Below are 20,528 nucleotides of genomic sequence, written 5' to 3' on the forward strand. Positions count from 1 at the left end.
AGTTTTCCAACATGTACGTGCTTTTTCTTCCGTAAAAGTGCGTGTACGTTATACGCGCCTTTTGGTCTGTGAACCCACGTGTACATGCGGCTTGGTCAATGGGGAACCTGCGTATGCCTATCTTTCTTCATTCTGTGAGCCTGAATTTTGATCTGTCATCTGTGTGAGTTGTCATCAAGAACAACACCTGTGTAATAGTGCCAAATCTATATCATAATGCCAACAAATCAATAGCTAAGATCATTTTTATCATCCTCCTTTTGGCTTGGCGCAAGCCATTTTCTCTCCTTATCCCTCCACTGCAACCTTCTCCTCTCCCTTTTCTTCCCTTATCTCCCCATTCCTTCCTTTTCTTCTCCTCCATTGGCTCTTTCTCCCATCCTTCAGGCCTTCCATGGCACTTGAAGCCACTGCCCCTACCTCCTATCAACTATGTCCTACCCTTTCTGCCCTCGAATCCCTTCCTTCCTCCCTCATCCCCTCACGGCCACCCTCACCTCTCCTCCTAACCCTCTCAGCCTTCCACTAGCCATCCTATCTCCTCCACTCCCATTTCTTCTTTATCATGGCTTGCTGCCCCTCACTCCTTCCCTACTGCAGGCCTAAAGGCCTTTCTCTTGGCGGCCTCATCCCTTCGCTGCCTTTTTTTCTCTTTCAATCCCTCTGCCATAAGTCCTACAGGGCCATTCCTTGTTGAATTTTCTAAGTCTATCCGTTAGAAAATTAATCTGTATTTTGCTGGTTTATTTCTTCTACTTGTTTAAATTCGAACAAGTTATTTAATATATTTAAATATCGAAATAAACACAATACAATCACAACATCTACAGATCATCATCTGAAAGAAAACAAACACACAAGTGACACCGTTATTTTTGAACAAATGTCCCCGGAAAAACCCAATGCGGGAAAATCGATGCAGCTATTCAGAGGGTTATATTATTATGCAGTTTATCTGAGTACAACTGGGTGCCTAATTCGGCTCACCCAACACAGAAAAATACACGGCCTCAATACCTCTATATCCGGAAACAGGTATTCAGAAAACCTGTCTCACGAAACCCTCTCTGACACAACTGAAGCTTAGCACGGGCCCTTTTGGCCTCTGTGTCAGCCTCCCGCTGACTTGCGTCAACCCCAGGACTCTCTGCATCATCCCTTTGAGGCACTGCGCAGCCTCTAGGACCCTCTGTGTCACTCTAGTAGCCTCTGCGTGCATGACGCAGTTCCTCTGGCCTCTACGTTGTCTCTGCTGGGCTTTGTCTCAGTATTGTCTCTGCCTCTCTACCTCGTACTCACTGCCCCTCGCTGTTGATCACTGATTCAACTTTTCTTAGCAACCCCGCTCTAGCAAAATGAATGATCACTCTGGTGTGTTCTCCGACTAACCCTCAAGCCTCCTCTTATACTTTTTTCGTTGGTCTGTCAACAACCGAGATTAAATCTCTAATCAATGGCTAAGATTATATTTGGCTTGATCCATGACTTTTGGAACCTTCTAACCCAGTTTTATATTAATACCTGTTAATATTTTATTTTTCCTAAGCTTAGACTTAGGAACTCCATTAAAAATATTAATTATTTTAATATCTCCCAAACCAGGTGCAATCTATCCAAACCATTTCTGGGTCTTGGAGATCTCATGTGATTTAGCCTCTCCACCAATTTTTATGGCTAGAGCACATCCGATGCTACCCCAAATCAACACTCCCTCTTAGTGAGGACTATGCTCTAGTAATACTCCTCACTGACCATTACTCTGATTATTTGGCATCGGTACCTGTGTTGATGCTAGGCCTCCCTGCCCAACATCCTCTACACTGCTACATCTTGTACTACCGCCCATGCCCCTTCCATTGCCACTGCTGCATCCGTACGACAGCTCCCTCTGCATCCGTACCGCTACTGGTCCTTTCCCCCAACACTGCATCTGCACTGCAACCCCCTCTCGTCATGCTACATCGTGCTACTACATACTGCTACTGCACTACAACTCAGTTACTAGGAAGTAAGTAACTGATCCACCCAACTTCTGACATCCCTGTCAGGCTAGAAACAATCCCGATGTTGAAGCTCCCTCTGTCGCTAACAAGTGCTCCCTCTACCGACCTTTGCGTTGTTGCAACAACTCCCTACATCTTGCATCGTTGCACACCTCTTTGTGCCATCCTACCCTGGTGCAACACTTCCGTGCCTCTCACACTGTTGCAGGCTACTAGCCTTACACTGCCCAGGGACTCCTGCATTGTAGCATTCTTTGCCGCTTCATCTGCATTCATCTCTACCTACATCCACCAGTCCTGCTACTCCTCTTCGGGGCTCCCGTAGCAAGGTATAATCCAAGAGGTTGGGTACCTCAAGCATCCTGCCCCTCGCCTGTAGTCCTTCTGACTATAGCTTGATGTCTCCCCACTTCTTCCCAAGTGGCACATGAGCACTCATGGCACAATCGTCATCCTCCTCAACTTGTTTCTCCGCCCTCACTAGCACTGCCTTCGAGTTGGAAGCCTCTCCCTTACTCTTCTTACTCAAACACTGGTTCGCATAGTGATCTAGTTCCTCACAATGGAAGCACTTGACCTTGGAGAGGTCCTTCTTCTTCCTCTTCTCCTACTTTTCCGCATATGCTAGAGTCGCATCCTCTTCCTCCTCCTCCTTAATCCTGACACCTTTGCCGCTACTCCCCGCCTTGGTCAGCTGTTTGATCTTTTCTTGACGAAGAGTCGCCCACAGTTCTTCCCAATCCGGAAGACTCGTCCTGCTAGTATGCTCTGGACAAATGTCTCCCAATCCTTGGAGACTTCGTTCAGTGTGGTCCTTACCATCAACTCCTGATCCGGCGTGGCCCCTATGGAAGTTAGCTGGTCAAGGATCTCCTTCAACTAACCGAGGAAGACATCTATCTTCTCTCCCTTCTGCATCTGGTATGACCTTAGTTGATTCTCCAGAAGCATCTTCCTCTGCGCGGAAGTATGCTGGTACAATGTCTTCAAAGTGTCCCACATCTCCTTTGTCGTTTCCTTCTCGACAATATGTGGTACCATATGATCCTTGACTCCATCAAGGATGATGCACTTTGCCTTCACCATTGCCTCCTCGTACCTTTCATTAGCTACCAGGTCAATTGGGATAGCCATCACTCTCAAGGCGAAGCCCTTGATACGATGTCTATCTAGAATGGACAAGATCTTGGCCTTCAATACCACAAAGTTGGACACTCTGTCCAGTCTGTCCTGATCTCTCAGCCCATTCACGACCATCTCGATGCTCTTCTCTGTCGACTCCTCCGAGTCTCTCTACTTCCCGCCTGGAAGTTCTCGATTCGACTCCTGCTGAACCTCTCTACTTCCCATCTGGAAGTTCTCTTCTAGACTCCCTCTAAGTTCCGATTTCCCTCCTGGAAATCCTTCTGCCAACCGACAAGTTGCCCCTCTTCGATCATCTGTGCAACTGCAACACAGATCTAGATGCCTTGGCTAGAAATCTGCCTCGGTAGCAACTCCCTCTACCTTGGTCTTGCTTTGTTAGGTACTGTTCTAACCACAATACCCCACCAGCTTCACTCCGTAAACTACCCACAACCTCTTATGCCCCAACAACTGAAAGATTGAGCCTCTTAGCTCTGCGCAATCCCGGCGCTGAAAAAATAGCTCCCTCAGCCAATTGCATCAGCCCACCTGGGCTCCGTGTGAGCTTGTTTCTGCCCTCCTCAGCCTCTGCGCTACCTCTCTCTGGCCCAAACTAATGATGCAATCCCTCTGCGTCACTCCTTCTTCTGTTGCTTTCTGCAAGGATCAGCTCTGTCACTCAGGACAACTGAATTTGCTGGAAATGCTCTGCTAAGCTGATGCCTTCAATTTTCCTGTAATCTACAACCACGCTCTGATAGCACGTTGAATTTTCTAAGTCTATCCGTTAGAAAATTAATCTATATTCTGTTGGTTTATTTCTTCTACTTGTTTAAATTCAAACAAGTTATTTGATACATTAAAATACTGAAATAAACACAATACAATCACAACATCTACAAATCATCAACTAAAAGAAAACAAGCACACAAGTGACACCATTATTTTTGGACAAATGTCCCGGAAAAACCAAATGCTGGAAAACCAGTGCAGCTATTCAGAGGGTTATATTATTATGGAGTCTATTTGAGTACAACTGGATGCCTAATCTGGCTCACCCGATAGAGAAAAATACATGGCAGCAATACCTCTATAGCTGGAAACAGGTACTCAAAAAACCTGTCCCATGAAACCCTCTCCGACACAACTGAAGCTCAGCACTAGCCCTTTTGTCCTCTGCATTAGCCTCCTGCTGACTTGTGTCAACCCTAGGACCCTTTGCATCAGCCCTTTGAGGCATTGTGCAACCTCTGGGACCCTCTGCGTCACTCCAGCAACCTCTGTGTGGACGACGCAGTCCCTTTGGGCTCTGCATAGCCTGGACTGGCTGCTACTCTCGCTCTCTCTGCTTCTGCGCTGGTCTCTCAGTATTGTCTCTACCTCTTTGCCTCGTACTCACTGCCCCTCGCTGCTGATCATTGATTCAACTTTGCTTAGCAACCCCGCTCTAGCAAAAATGAATCACTGATCACTCTGGTGTGCTGTCCAACTGACCCTCAAGCCTCCTCTTATACTTTTCTTGTTGGTCCATCAACGACTGAGATTAAATCTCTAATCAACGGGTAAGACTAGATTTGGTTTGATCCATGACTTTTGGAACCTGCTAACCCGGTTTTATATTAATACCCATTAATATTTTATTTTTCCTAAGTTTAAATTTAGGAACTCCATTAAAAATATTAATTATTTTAATATCTCTCAAACCGGGTACAATCTGTCCAAACCATTTCGGGGTCTCGGAGATTTCATGTGTTTTAGTCTCTCCACCAATTTTCATGGCTAGAGCACATTCGATGCTACCCCAAATCAACATTCCTCCCTCACCGTGGCTCTAACAAGGCTTTCTCCCCTCTTCTGTTTATCCTTTGGCCTCTCCCTTGGTTTCAACTTTCCACTAGCTCTTTTGTCCTTGTGATCTTGACCTCCCTTCCCCTCTTTTCCTTTATCTCTGTCACTGTTGGTCAGTTTTCATTTTCTGAGCTAATCTTTGAGTATGTTGCAGAAGTTTGGAGTTGAAGTTTCATGCTTGCAGATGGTCCAACCTTTGAAATAATTGTGAACAAGTTTGCTGATGAAAATCAAGGCCTAGGACCTACTGGTTTGATTTCCAAATCCATCTCTATTCCTCATTATTTGCTTGTAACATCTGGATATTACGTAGCAGTGATCATATTGTTTTTTTGGGCATAGGTTGTTGAGCTTGCTTCATGACTGTTATACCTCCTTTAAGACTGCATATTGAGGACTGATCTAGCTCAGTCACAAGGGGCATCCATTTCTTGGCTCATCTTACCTATACATCAGCAAAGTAATTTGGTTTCTTTTCTTTAACAAACTCGGTGTAAAAATAACTCATGAATATCTCATTGCTGTCATAATTCTTCTTGTACTTCACTGAATCATCTCGAGAGGATAAGTTGCCCAGATAATTGGAAGTTGTTTATAGAAATTACACATTACAGCTAGCATCACAGTAAGCTTACATTACTTTCATTTTTTCCAAGAACGCTAATACATTACTGTCTTGTATGGTCTCAAGAAATTTTCAGGTAGTTCACTCTCTGAAGCGTATTCATCTCATGGTCTAATCGCTAAGTAAATATACTTCATATTAGTATTTATTGTTTCCTCATACATTGGTGATTAATGCTCTCATCATTGCCATTACTAATATCTATTGGTGAGTGATAACTTTACATTGGCTCGTTGAGATCTAAAGAATCCATAGGACCTCTTATTCTATTTTAAGTTGAATGGTCATGGGCATTTTCTAATTTGATTAAGGAACATTGGTTACATAATCATTGGTTAAGAAAAGTGCTTTAATTGAGCATCTTGATGAATTATTTATCTTGAGTAATTGTATCATTGACATTTCTTGTTCATTTTGGCACTTGTTAACTTGGCACATTCTCTTGTGTTTAAGGATTGTCTCTTAATTTCAATTAATAATTACTTATTGTCATAATTGAAGAGTAACCACAACTAAAGCACTTAACAGATGCAATCCCAAACCAAGAATCACTCACATCCTTTGCATAAGCATATAAGCAATAGTTGTCCATCTGATTACTTGGCATCTAATTTGTAAATAAGTGAGAATTTGACTCCATAAGGCACTGGTCTCAATAGTGAATCCAATCCCATATCTTGCTTAAATTAACCAAGTAGCTAGGCCACTCAATTGTGTTTCCCGGAAAAGTTGGTTCCCAACTTGTTTTCCATCACCTCATTTCCATAGTGACTACGCCCCATCGCCTGTTGTTGGGAGACAGATAGAACAAAGTGGGCAGGGATCAGAGTGATAGCCCCCACCCTGAGCTGTTGTCACGGTGCTTGTACAATCTGAGTGACAATAGGTCTCACACATTGAGACATGGGAGGGCTAGCAACACCTTGAGAGCCCTCAACATTGGAGCAAAGATAGGCATTTTGGCCACTTGGAGAGCCATGAGACCACTGTTGTGTGCCAAAGCCAAAATTGGGGTCCACAGATGGATTATATCAGAAATCTAGGGGCCAACCCCTAGAGGGTTATTTTAGAGGGCTTCTACACACTTCATTGCACTCTTGATCCTCAATGCTTGCCCTACAAGGGCCTACACATGCATGACGTCAACACTATCTCTCCGATATCTCACACGTGTGGGAGAAACATTGTGTTTTTTCATTGGCTACTAGGTCGGCTTGTGACCTAGCTTATATTAGCGCATTATTTTATAATTTCCAGGGGAATTAGGCCAAAATAAGGATCTGACTTCCTCATAGAAGTAGAGGAATAATATCATTGTTGTATCTCATGATTGCCCACTTGGAGATTTCAACCTCTCTCTCTCTAGAGAAATTTTGGTCCTCTTTTCTTTTGGTAGAGATTGGATCTATAAATGCACTTTGATATTTGGAGCTATTCTTTGGATAAATGGATGGAGTCTTTGCATGTTATCTTATAAGTGCACCTAATTGTTGAATATTTATTTTCCTCATGTCTAATATATGGAATAATGTTCATTCTAGGTTATGCTAATTGCGCCCTAACTTCTTGAATATATACTTAATGCCATCTAGATGATGTACTGCATGTGCTACTCATATAACATGTGAACAAATTGTCCTACTGGTGAACTCTTTGTAGCTCTCCCATGAAATTTTGGTTGCTAGGGCATCAAAATCTCAACCTCCTTGGAAATTTATTGGCTGACCAATCACATTATAGACTCCACTCGCCCAAGAATAAGGCACTAGCCCTCCCTTGTTGATGATCACTTTAAATTTATCCATAAATCTTCTCCTCTTTTTTCCCTAATTCGATCTCTTTAAGGCCAAGCGACCAAGCTAGGGCTTGGTGTGAATTTCTAGAGAAGAAATTCGGAGTGGGAGAGTCTAAAGGCCAAGAGGATAGTGGTTGCAACAAAATCCCTCCTTTTGGTAGGTACTCACTTCAATTTTGTCCATAAATTTTTGTGCCCTAGTTACTAGCCCTAAGCTAACACTAGTTTTGGATTTAGCTTCAACTTGAGGGCTTCTTGAGGGTTTCATGTTCCTTGTTCTTGTTGAGAATCATTATTTGACTCACCTGGACCTTTGGCTGTCCCAATTGTCAACTTATTGATTAAGACCTAGGTCTTAGTGTGCTTATATTTTATCTCTCTAAGGAAAGTGTATTGCCTCCTCTTGGATCTTTGAGGTTAAATTTGTGTCTTTCCATCTATAGATGTCTGTGTCACCTCACACCTCAGACCTAGAATACCTATTAGGTGACCTTCCTCATACTGGGACTCCTCCCATTAGTGAAAGTTTGTAAAGAGCAGCGGGTTTTGGTTGTGGTGACAGTGGGCCACTACCCCATTGTCTTCTCTTTGTATGGTTTTAACCTAGTATGGTGTTCCCTCTTCTAGGCTTGCTAGATTTTGTGGCAACATTTTTGGCATCATTTCCGGGGAGGAAGCGAGTCTACCTTCCCATAAGCATGTAGCTTATTTGAAGAGGCAAATTCTCTAACAACAAGACAAACTCTCTTCCACTGACTCCATTGGAAGAATGAAGCCCTTGTTCTTCATTAAACCTTAATTTTAATGCTTGTGGGGTGAAGCAAGCATCTCTCAAGGAATTTTAAATTCACCCTGGCAACTCCTCTTATGGTTGATTTGTAAGACTCAAAGCAATGGCCCCTTGGGATTTGGAAGAATCACACTCGGCTTTGGATGTTGCATGGATCCCTAGATATCCAAATAACTTTCACTGGAATTATATGGGGGGTTTACAAAAGTTTCATGGTGATTTATCTTTAGCAACGAGTCATATAGCAAAGTTCACCAAGCATGTCTCAAAGTTAAAGGAGGTGCACGAGGATGTTCTTATTGGATTATTTATCATCTCTATGGGATATGAACATAGGGATTGGCTTGATGACTAACGTGAACCTGGAAGCATCTCCTCTTTTTCTGAATTAATCGAAAATATTTTGAAGTATAATGGACTGGGTTTTCAGTCTAAGGAGGAAGCCCTCATAAGAGAACTGTATCCCCCTATTGATGTTGAGGAAAGGAACTTTCAAGCTGAAGAAGTTGAAGTACACCATGGGCAAGAAGGAGGTTCCTCCTTGGATCATCAAGATGAAAAAATTGATAAAGACCTTGAAAATTATTTTGAAAGCGTGCATGGTCAAGGTCATGGTGAAGATGAATCTTTGGGAAGAGAAGTGTAGGGGAACCCCACCATGTGTGTCAAGTTTGATTATGAGAATCATGAACACCTTGAAGAGGGTGATCTTGTTTATTCCCCAGAGGTTGACATTGGAGATTACTTGCATATTCAAGAAGGGAAATGGGAGGTCAGTGGCCATCTTTTTGACAAGGATTCCATTTATGATACCAATGATGATATTAATGGAGTCCTTGTCTTGCCTTATCTTCCTTACGATCAGGAAGGTGTATTTGAGTCATCCTTGGACCCTCCTATCATTCCCTAATGTATGAGCCTTGAAGATGATGAGCCTAGGTTGATGCCCCCTTTTCAATATGATCCTTGTAATAAGAAACCTAGTTGTGGTGATCCTCCATGCCAACCATCCCCTTTGCTATACCCCTCCATATGTGTCCCTAGGGACACCAAGGAGAGTTGCATCACTAATAAGGATTTTGAGAAGAAATGATTGAGCTTAATCGTTCACTTCTCTATATTCAATCTTGAGGGAATGACTCGATGGTATGGGTGTGAAAATTCTATCGCTGCAACAACTGATTTATTTTACCTACTTATTTCTCGATAAGTTATTTATGAAAATCCTTCAGTAAACATTAAAATAAATTTTGTTACAGATATCACATCATAATAAGAAACAAACACATGCACAAGATTTAACACATTGACACAAATATTTTGGACAATCAGTCCTTGGAAAAACCCAATGTGGGAAAACCGGTGCAGCAAGGGAGGATTTTATTATTCAGCAATTCTTCAGTACAATTAGGTGCCAAATTGGCGTACCCAATAGAGAGAAAATTCTCTAGCACTTCCCCTAGTCTCAGTGTCAGCCTCCCTGACCTCTGTGTAGCTCCCAGACCTTCTGCGTCAGCCCCTGCCTCTCTGTGTCAGCATTAGGCCTCTCTGTGTCACCCACGTAGGCCCTCCAGTGACTGCACAGTCTGTAGCCTCTGCGTCTACCTGAGAGGCTTTACGTCTGCCTCTCCAACCTCTGTGGTGTTCCCTTGGTGCTGTTCCCGACTCTTTGATTCATACTTGCTACCTGCTGCTGCTCTCCAGATCACTAGTTCGAATTTCTCAGTTAACGCCGCTCCATAAATCGAATTGATTGGTCTCCCTTAGTGTGTTCTCCAACTGACCCTCAAGCCTCTTCTTATACTTTTCCTGTTGGTCATTCAACGATCGAGATTAAATCTCTAATCAATGGCTAAAATTAGATTTGGCTTGATCTATGACTTTTGGAACCTTCTAACCCAGTTTTATATTAATACCCATTAATATTTTATTTTTCCTAAGTTTAGATTTAGGAACTCCATTAAAAATATTAATTATTCTAATATCTCCCAAACTGGTTAGAATCTGCCCAAACCATTGATGGGTCTTGGAGATCTCATGTGCTTTAACCTTTCCACCAATTTTCATGGCTAGAGCACATCTGATGCTACCCCAAATCAACACTCCCTCTTAGCGAGAACTGTGCTTTAGTAATACTCCACGCTGAGCATCACCCTGATTATCCGACACCGTCCCTATGCTGATGCTAGGCCTCCCCGCCCAACATCGTCTGCACTGCTACATCCTATACTGATGCCCATGGCTCTATCATTGCCATTGCTACATCTGTACTGCAGCTCCCTCTGCATCTGTGTTGTTGTTGGTCCATCTTCCCAACATTGCATCTGCACTGCAACTCCCTCTGCATCCATGTTGCTGCTGGTCCTCCTTCCCAACACTGCATCTGCACTGCAAACTTCTTCCCATCATGTTACATCGTGCTACTGCACTGCAACATCACACCCATTTTTGCTACTGAAATGGATTCTTTATCATCCCCATCTTCTCCCTGAAATAATCAAACTTGGTTCTTCCAAGGGCCTTGGTAAGGATGTCTGCCACCTATTCTCCTGTAGGAGTGTAGCTCAACTGTACAGCTCCTCGCTAGACACAGTCTCTAAAAAAGTGACACTGGATATCAATATGCTTTGACCAATCGTGAAACACTGGATTCTCAGAGAGCTTGATGCAACTCTGATTATCACACATGATCCTAGTCGCCTCCATCTTTCTTCTGAATAGGTTCACCAACAGTTTTCTAAGCCATATGGCCTCGCACGAAGCTGTGCTTGCAGTCATATATTCTGCCTCAGTTGAGCTCAGAGCCATGGATTTCTGTTTCCTACTGCACCAAGAGGTCATTCCTGATCCAATGTTGAAACAGTACTTAGAGGTACTTTTCTGATCCACTGAACTTCCTGCCCAATTTGCATCAGTAAACCCACTCAATCTGATATCCTTCCCCCTGGTGTACAAGAGTCCATAATCGACTGTTCCCTGTGTTTGGCTGCTGTGCAGTGCGCCCTCTTTGGCTCCACCATGAACTGACTAAGGGTGTTGATAGCGTAGCAAATGTCTGGCCTGGTATTCATCAGATACATCAAGGACCCTATGAGATGCCTGTATAAGGTGGGATCAACATCCTTGTCTTCTGATGCATCAATCTTCTTCCAGTTGGTTATCATTGGAGCAGCCATGAGTCTACAGTCCTCCATCCTGAATCTCTTCAGGATTTCTGTAGCATATCTCCCTTGCCCAAGGAAGATCTCCCTCTTTTGTTTCCAAACTTCCAACCCCAGGAAATAATGCATTCGTCCCAAATCCTTCATGTCGAACTCCATGGCTAGATTCTTCTTGCAGTCCCCTATGAGCCTGGATGATCCTGTCAGGAAGAGATCATCCACATATAATACTAAGATTAGAGGCTCATTCTCTACAACCAGATAGTAGAGATTTGGATTTGCGTCACTCTTGACAAATCCCATTTTCTACAAGTAGCCATTGGTTCGCCCATACCACGCTCTAGGTCTTTGTTTCAGCCCATACAAGGCTATCTTCAATCTGCATACATGAGACTTCTTCTCATGTGTCTCAAAGCCCTCTGGTTGTTCAATGTATACCTCTTCTTCTATCACACTGTTCAAAAATGTTGTTTTGACATCCATCTAATGAATCTCCCACCCCATTTGTGCCCCAAGAGATATCACAGTTCTAATAGATGTATACCTGGCTACTGGGGTGTAGGTCTCTTCATAGTCGACTCCTTCCTTTTGAGCATACCCCTTAGCCACAAACCTAGCTTTGTATTTCTCAACACTGCCGTCTACAGCGTATTTAATCTTGTAGATCCATCTCGAACCTACCACTGATCTGTCTTGAGGCCTTGGCACTACTTCCCAAACATCGTTCACCATTATGGAGTTGTACTCCTATACCATCGCATCCAGCTAAACCTGATGTTGAGCTGCCTCCTGAAAACTACCAGGCTCCCCATTCTGAGCTACTAATGCCTGATATATATCTGGCTGTTTTTGCTCCCTCTTATTGTTCCTTGGCACACCGATGAAGTTGTATCTCATAGAATATGACGAAGTTCCTTGCTTGTTCTTCCTCTGTCAGTAGGTTCTTTTGTTAGCTCCTCCTCATCTTGTGATTCTTCTTGACCCGAGGAAGAACTTTTTTCTTCCTGAACCAAGGAAGAATTCTTTTCTTCCGTTGGTTGAAGAGGTTTGACTAACGGTTCCTCTTTTGATTGCTCTTCGGAAGGCATTTCTCGAGATTTTCTGAAAGCCCTGTCTTCCATGAACTTCACATCTCGTCGAACTACTACCTTCTTGCTCCCTCGAAGATAGATTCTGTATGCTTTAGCGTTCTCGCTATATCCCACTAGATATCCTTTCTTTGCAGTTTGATCCAGCTTCTTCCTCTTTTCCTCGGGTATGCGGCAATATGCTAAACTCCCAAATATCCTAAAATGATTGACTTCAGGTGTCTTCCCTATGAAGACTTTCTCTGGAGTAACCTTGCCCAATGCCTGATGAGGAGTTCTAATCTGAACATAGACTATTGTGTTGCATGCTTCTGCCCACAGGAATTTTGGCATATTCTGATCATACATCATGGCCCCAGCTACTTCTACAATAGTCTTGTTTCTTCTTTTTGCTTCGAATTGTAAGGAGATGTCCACTCTCTTCTGATGCCCTCCTTAGTGCAAAAATCAGTGAAGTCCTTACCGACATACTCTCCACCATTATCTGAGCGCAAAACTTTTATTTTCTTCCTAATCAGATTCTCCACCAGAGCCTTGAACTCTTTGAATCAATAGAAAACCTCATCCTTGGTTTTCAGAAAATAAATCCAAGTTTTCCTTGAGTGGTCATCAATGAAGGTAAGGAAGTACTTAGCACCACTAAGAGCTTAGTGGACATGGGTCCGCGGATATCTAAGTGTATCAATCCTAGTACACTCTTGGCCCTGTTTTTACTTCTAGGAAATGCAGCCTCGGCATACTTAACTAGAGCACATCCTCTGCATACATCATCTCGTTCCGTACTAAGATCCGGAACTCCAGTTACAGTGCTCCTAAGAATTCTCAGAGCCCCATGGTGCAAATGTCCCATTCTTCTATGCCATAGTTCATTCAAATCCTTGTCTCCATGACTGCCTATTAGTGCCATTGGTGATTCTAGTTATAGTCTGTACAACCTATTACTTTTGATCCCGATCTGCACTTTCTTTTTCCAGTTCGAGTGTTTGATGTATACTTTCTCCTTGATGAAGAAAACATCATAGCCTTTGCCTTGAAGTTGCGACACGGAAAGTAATTTCATCCCCAACCCTGTTACATGCAGCACATTGGTAGGACGGAACCGCTCTCCCGTTTCTGTTTGAAAAACTATGGTAACCCTCCTTATTGGAGTACATTTTGCCTTGTTCCCCATGGTGATCTGAAAGTTCATCTTCTCCTCCTGATAATCTGAGAAACATTCCCGGATTCCCGTCATATGCCAAGAGGCCCCACTGTCTATATACCATACCTCTGATGATGCAGAGCTAGTCACACAAGCCACTTCTTCTTCCAGCCTGGAAGCCAACATAGAGAAATCAAAATCACTTTCTCTTGTATAATTTTCTGAAAATCTGTGTGAGTCTTCTGACGTAGATGTATCTGCATCATGGTCTTGACCCATAATTGATTTTTCCTTCCTGTCTCTGATCACTGCTCTGATACCATGTGAAAATTCTATCACTGCAACAACTGATTTATTTTACCTACTTATTTCTCGATAAATTATTTATGAAAATCCTTCAGTAAACATTAAAATAAATTCTGTTGCAGATATCACATCATAATACAGAAACAAAGACATGCAAAAGATTTAACACATTGACACAAATATTTTGGACAATCAGTCCCCGGAAAAACCCAATGTGGGAGAACTGGTGCAGCAAGGGAGGATTTTATTATTCAAGAATTCTTCAGTACAACTGGGTGCCAAATCGGCTTACCCAACAAAGAGAAAATTCTCCAGCACTTCCCCCAGTCTCAGTGTCAGCCCCTGCCTCTCTACATCACCCACGCAGGCCCTCCAGTGACTGTGCAGTCTGTAGCCTCTGCGTCTGCCTCTCCAACCTCTGTGTTGTTCCCGACTCTCTGATCTGTACTTACTGCCTCCTGCGGCTCTCCAAACCACTAGTTCAAATTTCTCAACTAACTCCGTTCTATCAAACTGACTGGTCTCCCTTAGTGTGTTCTCCAACTGACCCTCAAGCCTCTTCTTATACTTTCCCTATTGGTCCTCCAACGTCCGAGATTTAATCTCTAATCAACGGCTGAGATTAGATTTGGCTTGATCCATGACTTTTGGAACCTTCTAACCTAGTTTTATATTAATACCCATTAATATTTTATTTTTCTCAAGTTTAGACTTAGGAACTCCATTAAAAATATTAATTATTTTAATATCTCCCAAACCGGTTAGAATCTGCCCAAACCATTTCTGGGTCTTGGAGATCTCATGTGCTTTAGCCTCTCCACCAATTTTCATGGCTAGAGCACATCCGATGCTACCCCAAATCAACAATGGGCATGATTCCCCTTTTTCCCCTGCACCCATGATTCCTTTTCATAATCCATGGTCTTCTTGCTTTCCCACCTCCCTCCATTGTAATCTTTTATGTGGATCTCGCACGAATAATTATGATTTTTTCTTGTCCCGTCTCATTACTAATCATAGGGGAGAGGGATGTTATATTGATCTAATGATATGTTGGTTACATTGGTTGTATGACTATACCTAGCTCATTTATAGTATGTTAGCATTGCATGGTAGTGTAGGTGCATTGCATATTCCTCTTTCATAGCTAACAACATCATCTCATGTTCTCATGCTAGATTAGATTGCACGTAGATTAGATTTTCATTTAGAATAGATTTACTTTTTGTATGGATTATTATCTTTCATATAAAACATGGGCGATACCCTATGCCTAGGGCAGATGCTCTCAAATAGTTTTATTGTAATGTGTATATTACAGGTTTGCAGTCCCAAGAGGTTATTGGAGTTCTCAAGAACTCCCCGTTTGAGTACATGGATCATGCACTCTATGGTGGGCTCGTGTCCCAATTGGAGCCAAATGTTACCCACCAAAGTGGGTGACCCCATAGGAGAAAGTTTTCTCCCATCATCTCTTCCCATTGGCAACCAACAACCCCTGAAAACCACTTGCTGATTATGATGTGTCATTCAGATCTCCACCACCTGCATTAGTCATATGTTTCTTCACCCATCTAGCAAGAGCACATGTTGGAAGGTAGGCTTCAGATCAAAAGTTACTTTATTCATTTTGCAGTCAGGCACTTATGCTTGTATGTATTTGGGCATATGACATGGATTATGGGGTAACTTGGAAGAAAGAAGGGTCTTGGCCGTGATCTTTTTCCCTCACCTTAAATGGGTGGTTAATTTTCAATCCTAGTATAGTGGGACCTCCCCTAATGGTCCAATAGGTATACGAGGGTCACTACTTGTGAAACCATGATTGACATAGCATAGCCCCATCTCTCCCTTTTTGATACTTACCGCTTTCCATCTTACATTACAAGCCCCTATTCCACCTCTATTTTTCAGGTTTCAACCAACCACTAGTTCATTGGGATTTGGTAAACACTCATCCTCATACCTGGGTAGGGCATGGAAATTTGCCTTGGGAGGTTGATGTAGGTAAAAGAAACAGAAAGAGCATATGATGGCCACAAAAGAAAACAAAGAAAAATAAAAATGCAAAAGATGGTCGGGACATTCAAACTAGGACATGGGAAAAAGCTATGCATGAGCTCCACCTCATTGATATGACCATCACTTGATTCCTAGGCCAATGTTGTCCTATCTCATAAAAGACAAGGAACCCTTGCGTGTACCAGGATGAGGATCCTCATCAAGCTGGTCCCTTTGACCATAGCACTTGTCCATGAATTATTTTCCCTTTCGTTCCATCATTATTCACATGACACCTATCGATTGAAGGGTGGACCAAGGACATGTCACTTCCCGTTAGGAGTTAAGAGCACCTAATAGGGTCATTTATTAAGCACTCCTACCTAGGGAGGTAACACCACTACGTGACCAAAACTACAATTTTGGAACGGAATCCTTGCATGAAGTGTTAATTTTCCCATTACTTTCAAGCTTGGTTCACATAGATGCAATAATGATTAAATGTACCAAATTGTGAAAATTGACACACTGGATATTGTGTGTAATTGATAGTTGGTTCCATCTATAGGTTTGGGCAACTTAACAGGCGTCTAGGTCCTCTAGAGGGACATATTGACACCCATAGGTGAAGTGTTGAGAGCCATGGGACTCCAGACAGTCACAGATCATCACTAACATCCTTGGGCACCTTCAACACCCTTAACATTCTAGCGCTTTGCCCCACATTGTTGAATTTTATGGGATGATGCACCTGGACTAGCATGCCCCTAATCAACTTAGCACTGATCAGCTGGGATGGCAGCCAATCCAGGGCCAAGATGAGGATGGTCTCATGCATTGAGACATGGGAGGGCTAGCAGCACCTTGAGAGCTCTCAACGTTCAAGCAAAGACAAGCATTGTAGCCACTTGGAGACCCATGAGAACATTTTTGTGCCCCAAAGCCAAAATTGGGGTCCACAGATGGATTATGTCAGAGATCTAGGGGCCAACCCCTAGAGGTTGATTTTAGAGGGCTTCTACACACTTCATGGCACTCTTCACCCTCAACACTTTCCCTACAAGGGCCTATGTATGCATGATGTTAGCACTATCTCTCCTATGGCTCACTTGTGTGGGAGAAACGTTATGTTTTTGCATTGGCTACTAGGTCGGCTTGTGACTTAGCTTATATTAACACATTATTTTATAATTTTTAGGGTCATTAGGATAAAATAAGGATCTAAATTCCTCATATAAGTAGAGCAATAGTATCGCTGTTGTATCTTATGATCATACACTTGGAGATTCCAGCTTCTCTCTCTCTAGAGAAATTTCAACCCTCTTTTCTTGTGGTAGAGATTGGATCTATAAATGCACTTTGATATTTGGAGTTGATTTTGGTTATCTTTGGAGCTATTCTTTGGACAAATGGATGGAATCTTTGCATGTTATCTTGTAAGTGCACCTAATTGTTGAATATCTATTTTCTTCATGTCTAATGTATGGAATAATGTTGATTCTAGGTTATGCTAATTGTGCCCTAATTTGTTGAAGATATACTTAATGCTATCTAGATGATCTATTGCATGCATTAATTATATAACATGTGAATGAATTGTCCTATTGGTGAACTCTTGGTAGCTCTCCCATGAAAAATCCATTATCCATTGCATAGGTAATTATTGAAAGTTTGGTTGCTAGGGCATGAAAATCTTGAACTCCTTAGAAACTTATTGGCTGACCTATCACCTTATAGACTCCACTCACCCAAAAATAAGGCACTGACACTCCTTTGTTGATGATAACTAACTTTATCCATAAATTTTCTCCTTTCTCTTTGCCCTAATTTGGTCCCTTTAAGGCCAACCGACCAAACTAGGGTTTGGTGCGAATTTCTAGAATTTTTCGAGTTGGAGAGTCTAAATGGCAAGAGGATAGTGGTTACCACAAAATCCTTCTTTTTGGTAGGCATTCACTTCAATTTAATCCATAGATTTCTTTGCCCTAAGCTAACCCTAGTTTTGGATTTAGCTTCAACTTTGGGGCTTCTTGAGGGTTTCATGTTCCTTGTTCTTGTTGAAAATCATTATTTGAAACCCTTTCTCCTCACCTGGACCTTTGGCCACCCCAACTATCAACTCATTGATCAAGCCCTAGGTCTTGGTTTGCTTATATTTGGTCTCTCTAAGGAAAGTGTATTGCCTCCTCTTAGAGCCTTGAGCCTAAAATTGTGTCTTTCCATTGTAGATATCTTTGTGTCACCTCACACCTCAAACCTAGAATACCTATTAGGTGACCTTCCTCATACCGGGACTCATCCCGTCAGTGAAAGTCCATATAGAGCAGGGGATTTTGGCTACGGGGTGATAGTGGGCCACTACCCCATTGTTTTCTTTGTCTAGTGTTAGCCTAGTAGAGTGTTCCCTCTCCTAGGTCTGCTAGATTTTGTGGCAACAAGGTGCATTTTTCAAGTTTAATTCAATGAATGTTAAGACAACATGTATTTTATATCCTGAATTCTAAAGGGTCTACCTTAGCACACTTGTTTCTCAGGCATAAGGCACTTCTTGAATGTTGTGTTCATTTAGGTTCCACTGATAATTTTTGTCTTCCTTTCTATCAACACAACTATAGCTTAGGCTGTTCGAAAAGAGACAATGCTCAAGGCATGCATCGATGTTTTTGCTGTTATCATGTGCAAATGGTGCGTTACCTCTCAAGCTTAAAACAAGGTAATCTAATTACATATGACTAGGATAGAAAAATGCCAGTATCGTGAAAAGTTGATTAAATGGAAGAATACCAAAATAAATGCCTTGTAATTAGATTTACCAATATAAGAGTAAATGTTTATGCTTTTGTTATTATTATTTTCTTCAGAGGGAAATCTGAAGTAACATTACACATACATATATGCTACATTGTGAGGAAGGGATTATGAGTAGAATTAGGAGGGCTCATGTTGGATTACATGTTAATAGTGTTTTTGAGAGTTTCAACGTTGTTATAGTTGGAATTGTGAAGACTGTATTTTTTAAATGACGTAATGTTCTTGGATTCTCGTTTCAGTTGGCTGTGATGTCTGCATTTTTTAGCCCTGATCAAGCAGCAATGGAGGCGAAGTTAGCCTCCGATCCAGAAGTGGCTCCTTGGGTTGACAAGTATCAACGTAGCCGGGAGACAATATCAGAGACTGACTATGAGGTAAGGAAATGCCACTTGCCAATAACTTTTGAAATGTGGTTTAGTTTTAAATTCTTGATGAAATTTGATTAATTTGATTTTGCAGATGATAAACATCATCTTAATCATTTTTCATCTACTAGCGTTACCTTATGTCTCCCTTGTTCGTCTGTTATTGCAGGTAGATCTCATCACGACATTCACAAAGATCGCGTGCTTAGGCCAGAACATCAACTATGAAGCATACACATATCCTCGAGAAAAAATAGATTTCACTAAATTGAAATTATAAGATTTGTTTCACCATCTTTTTTTTTTCCACGGCAGATTTTGGAATATTTCAAAAATATGAATCACAATAACAATGTCAACTATGTCAACTATTTGAGTTCATCTCTATCCTTCAAACTTCCAAAATCTGCAATGAATTAAGTTCAGCAGATCCAGCCAATATTATGCACCATTTTTTTCCACTTCATGATTCACATCACCTTTCAAATGTAGTCATAATGGATAGAGCAGGATGCAACCTGTAAGTTCAGAGTTCTACTAGGTTGCAATGAATAGTGACAGAGTGCATAAAAAATGATAGAGTTGGGCAAAGTAAATCCATTGTGCTTCGATCAACCCAGCAGGAAATGGACCTTTTTGGGTTTGGGTAGGGAACTATGTGGGCAAATGGCATTTCTGCTGGGGTGGAAGGACGATCGACGGCCAAATTTTAGTTGGAAAATAGTGCATTTTGGTTGAACGTGAACCCACACGCTCTGCTCTTAATTAATTCCAACGGGGAATAATTAAATTTTTAAAAAACTTAATATAATATTTCTGGTTTTAAGTTATTCAAGATTACATGGTTTTTCTTGAAATAATAATTATTTAGTTTGTATTAGATGATTATTCCATTGCGGATTTGACAACTAAATTAGGATAGATTTGACTTATAATTAAAAATAATATCATTATGAAATTTCTTAATATTTAAAAAATAAATTAGAATAATTATTACAGTAAATAGAGGTTTGATTATTTGGTAAATAAAAATAAAGTTATTACTTAAGTTTAAATTTCACACAAAGATATTTGCTTCCTTTGATTATTTAAAAAAATGATATTTATTATAATTAAAGCTATATATCTTCATAAAATATTGATATAATTAACAGTTAAATATAATTAATATTTTTTAACTATGACATTTTAATTGAAAGATAACTATATTACTTATAAAATTAAAATTTTTAATTATAACATTTTAATTAAAATATAAAAATATAAAAAATTTCACATATATAAGTAGATATATAAAAGTTTAGTAAATAAATGAAAATAATATTTCTTAATATTAAATATTATAAATATGGATTATTAGAAATGATTTATCTTAACCAAGTGTCTAGAGCGATTAAATTTTTTGATATGCAATTTTTTTTTGGAGTGAAAAGAGATTTGATACCTCTAGGCACTTGGTAGATCCAGAG

The 20,528-nt window shown here is 41.2% G+C and overlaps 1 protein-coding gene across 1 annotated transcript in view; it reads left to right on the top strand.

Annotated features, from left to right (window-relative positions):
* Positions 1–19,899, top strand: part of TL29 (ascorbate peroxidase 4) — a 362,477-nt gene extending 342,578 nt beyond the window's left edge. The window contains exons 10-11 of the mRNA XM_089460247.1: positions 18,934–19,068; positions 19,229–19,899. Of these exons, the coding sequence (XP_089316373.1) occupies positions 18,934–19,068; positions 19,229–19,339 (246 nt within the window). The 3' untranslated portion in view covers positions 19,340–19,899. The remainder of the gene's footprint in view (positions 1–18,933; positions 19,069–19,228) is intronic.
* The last annotated feature ends 629 nt before the right edge of the window (positions 19,900–20,528 follow it).

This window comes from Pinus tabuliformis, chromosome 7 (genome assembly GCF_031772625.1).
Source record: "Pinus tabuliformis cultivar Carrire ecotype Pingquan chromosome 7, CPIR1, whole genome shotgun sequence".
In the NCBI taxonomy this organism is placed as follows: Eukaryota; Viridiplantae; Streptophyta; class Pinopsida; order Pinales; family Pinaceae; genus Pinus; species Pinus tabuliformis.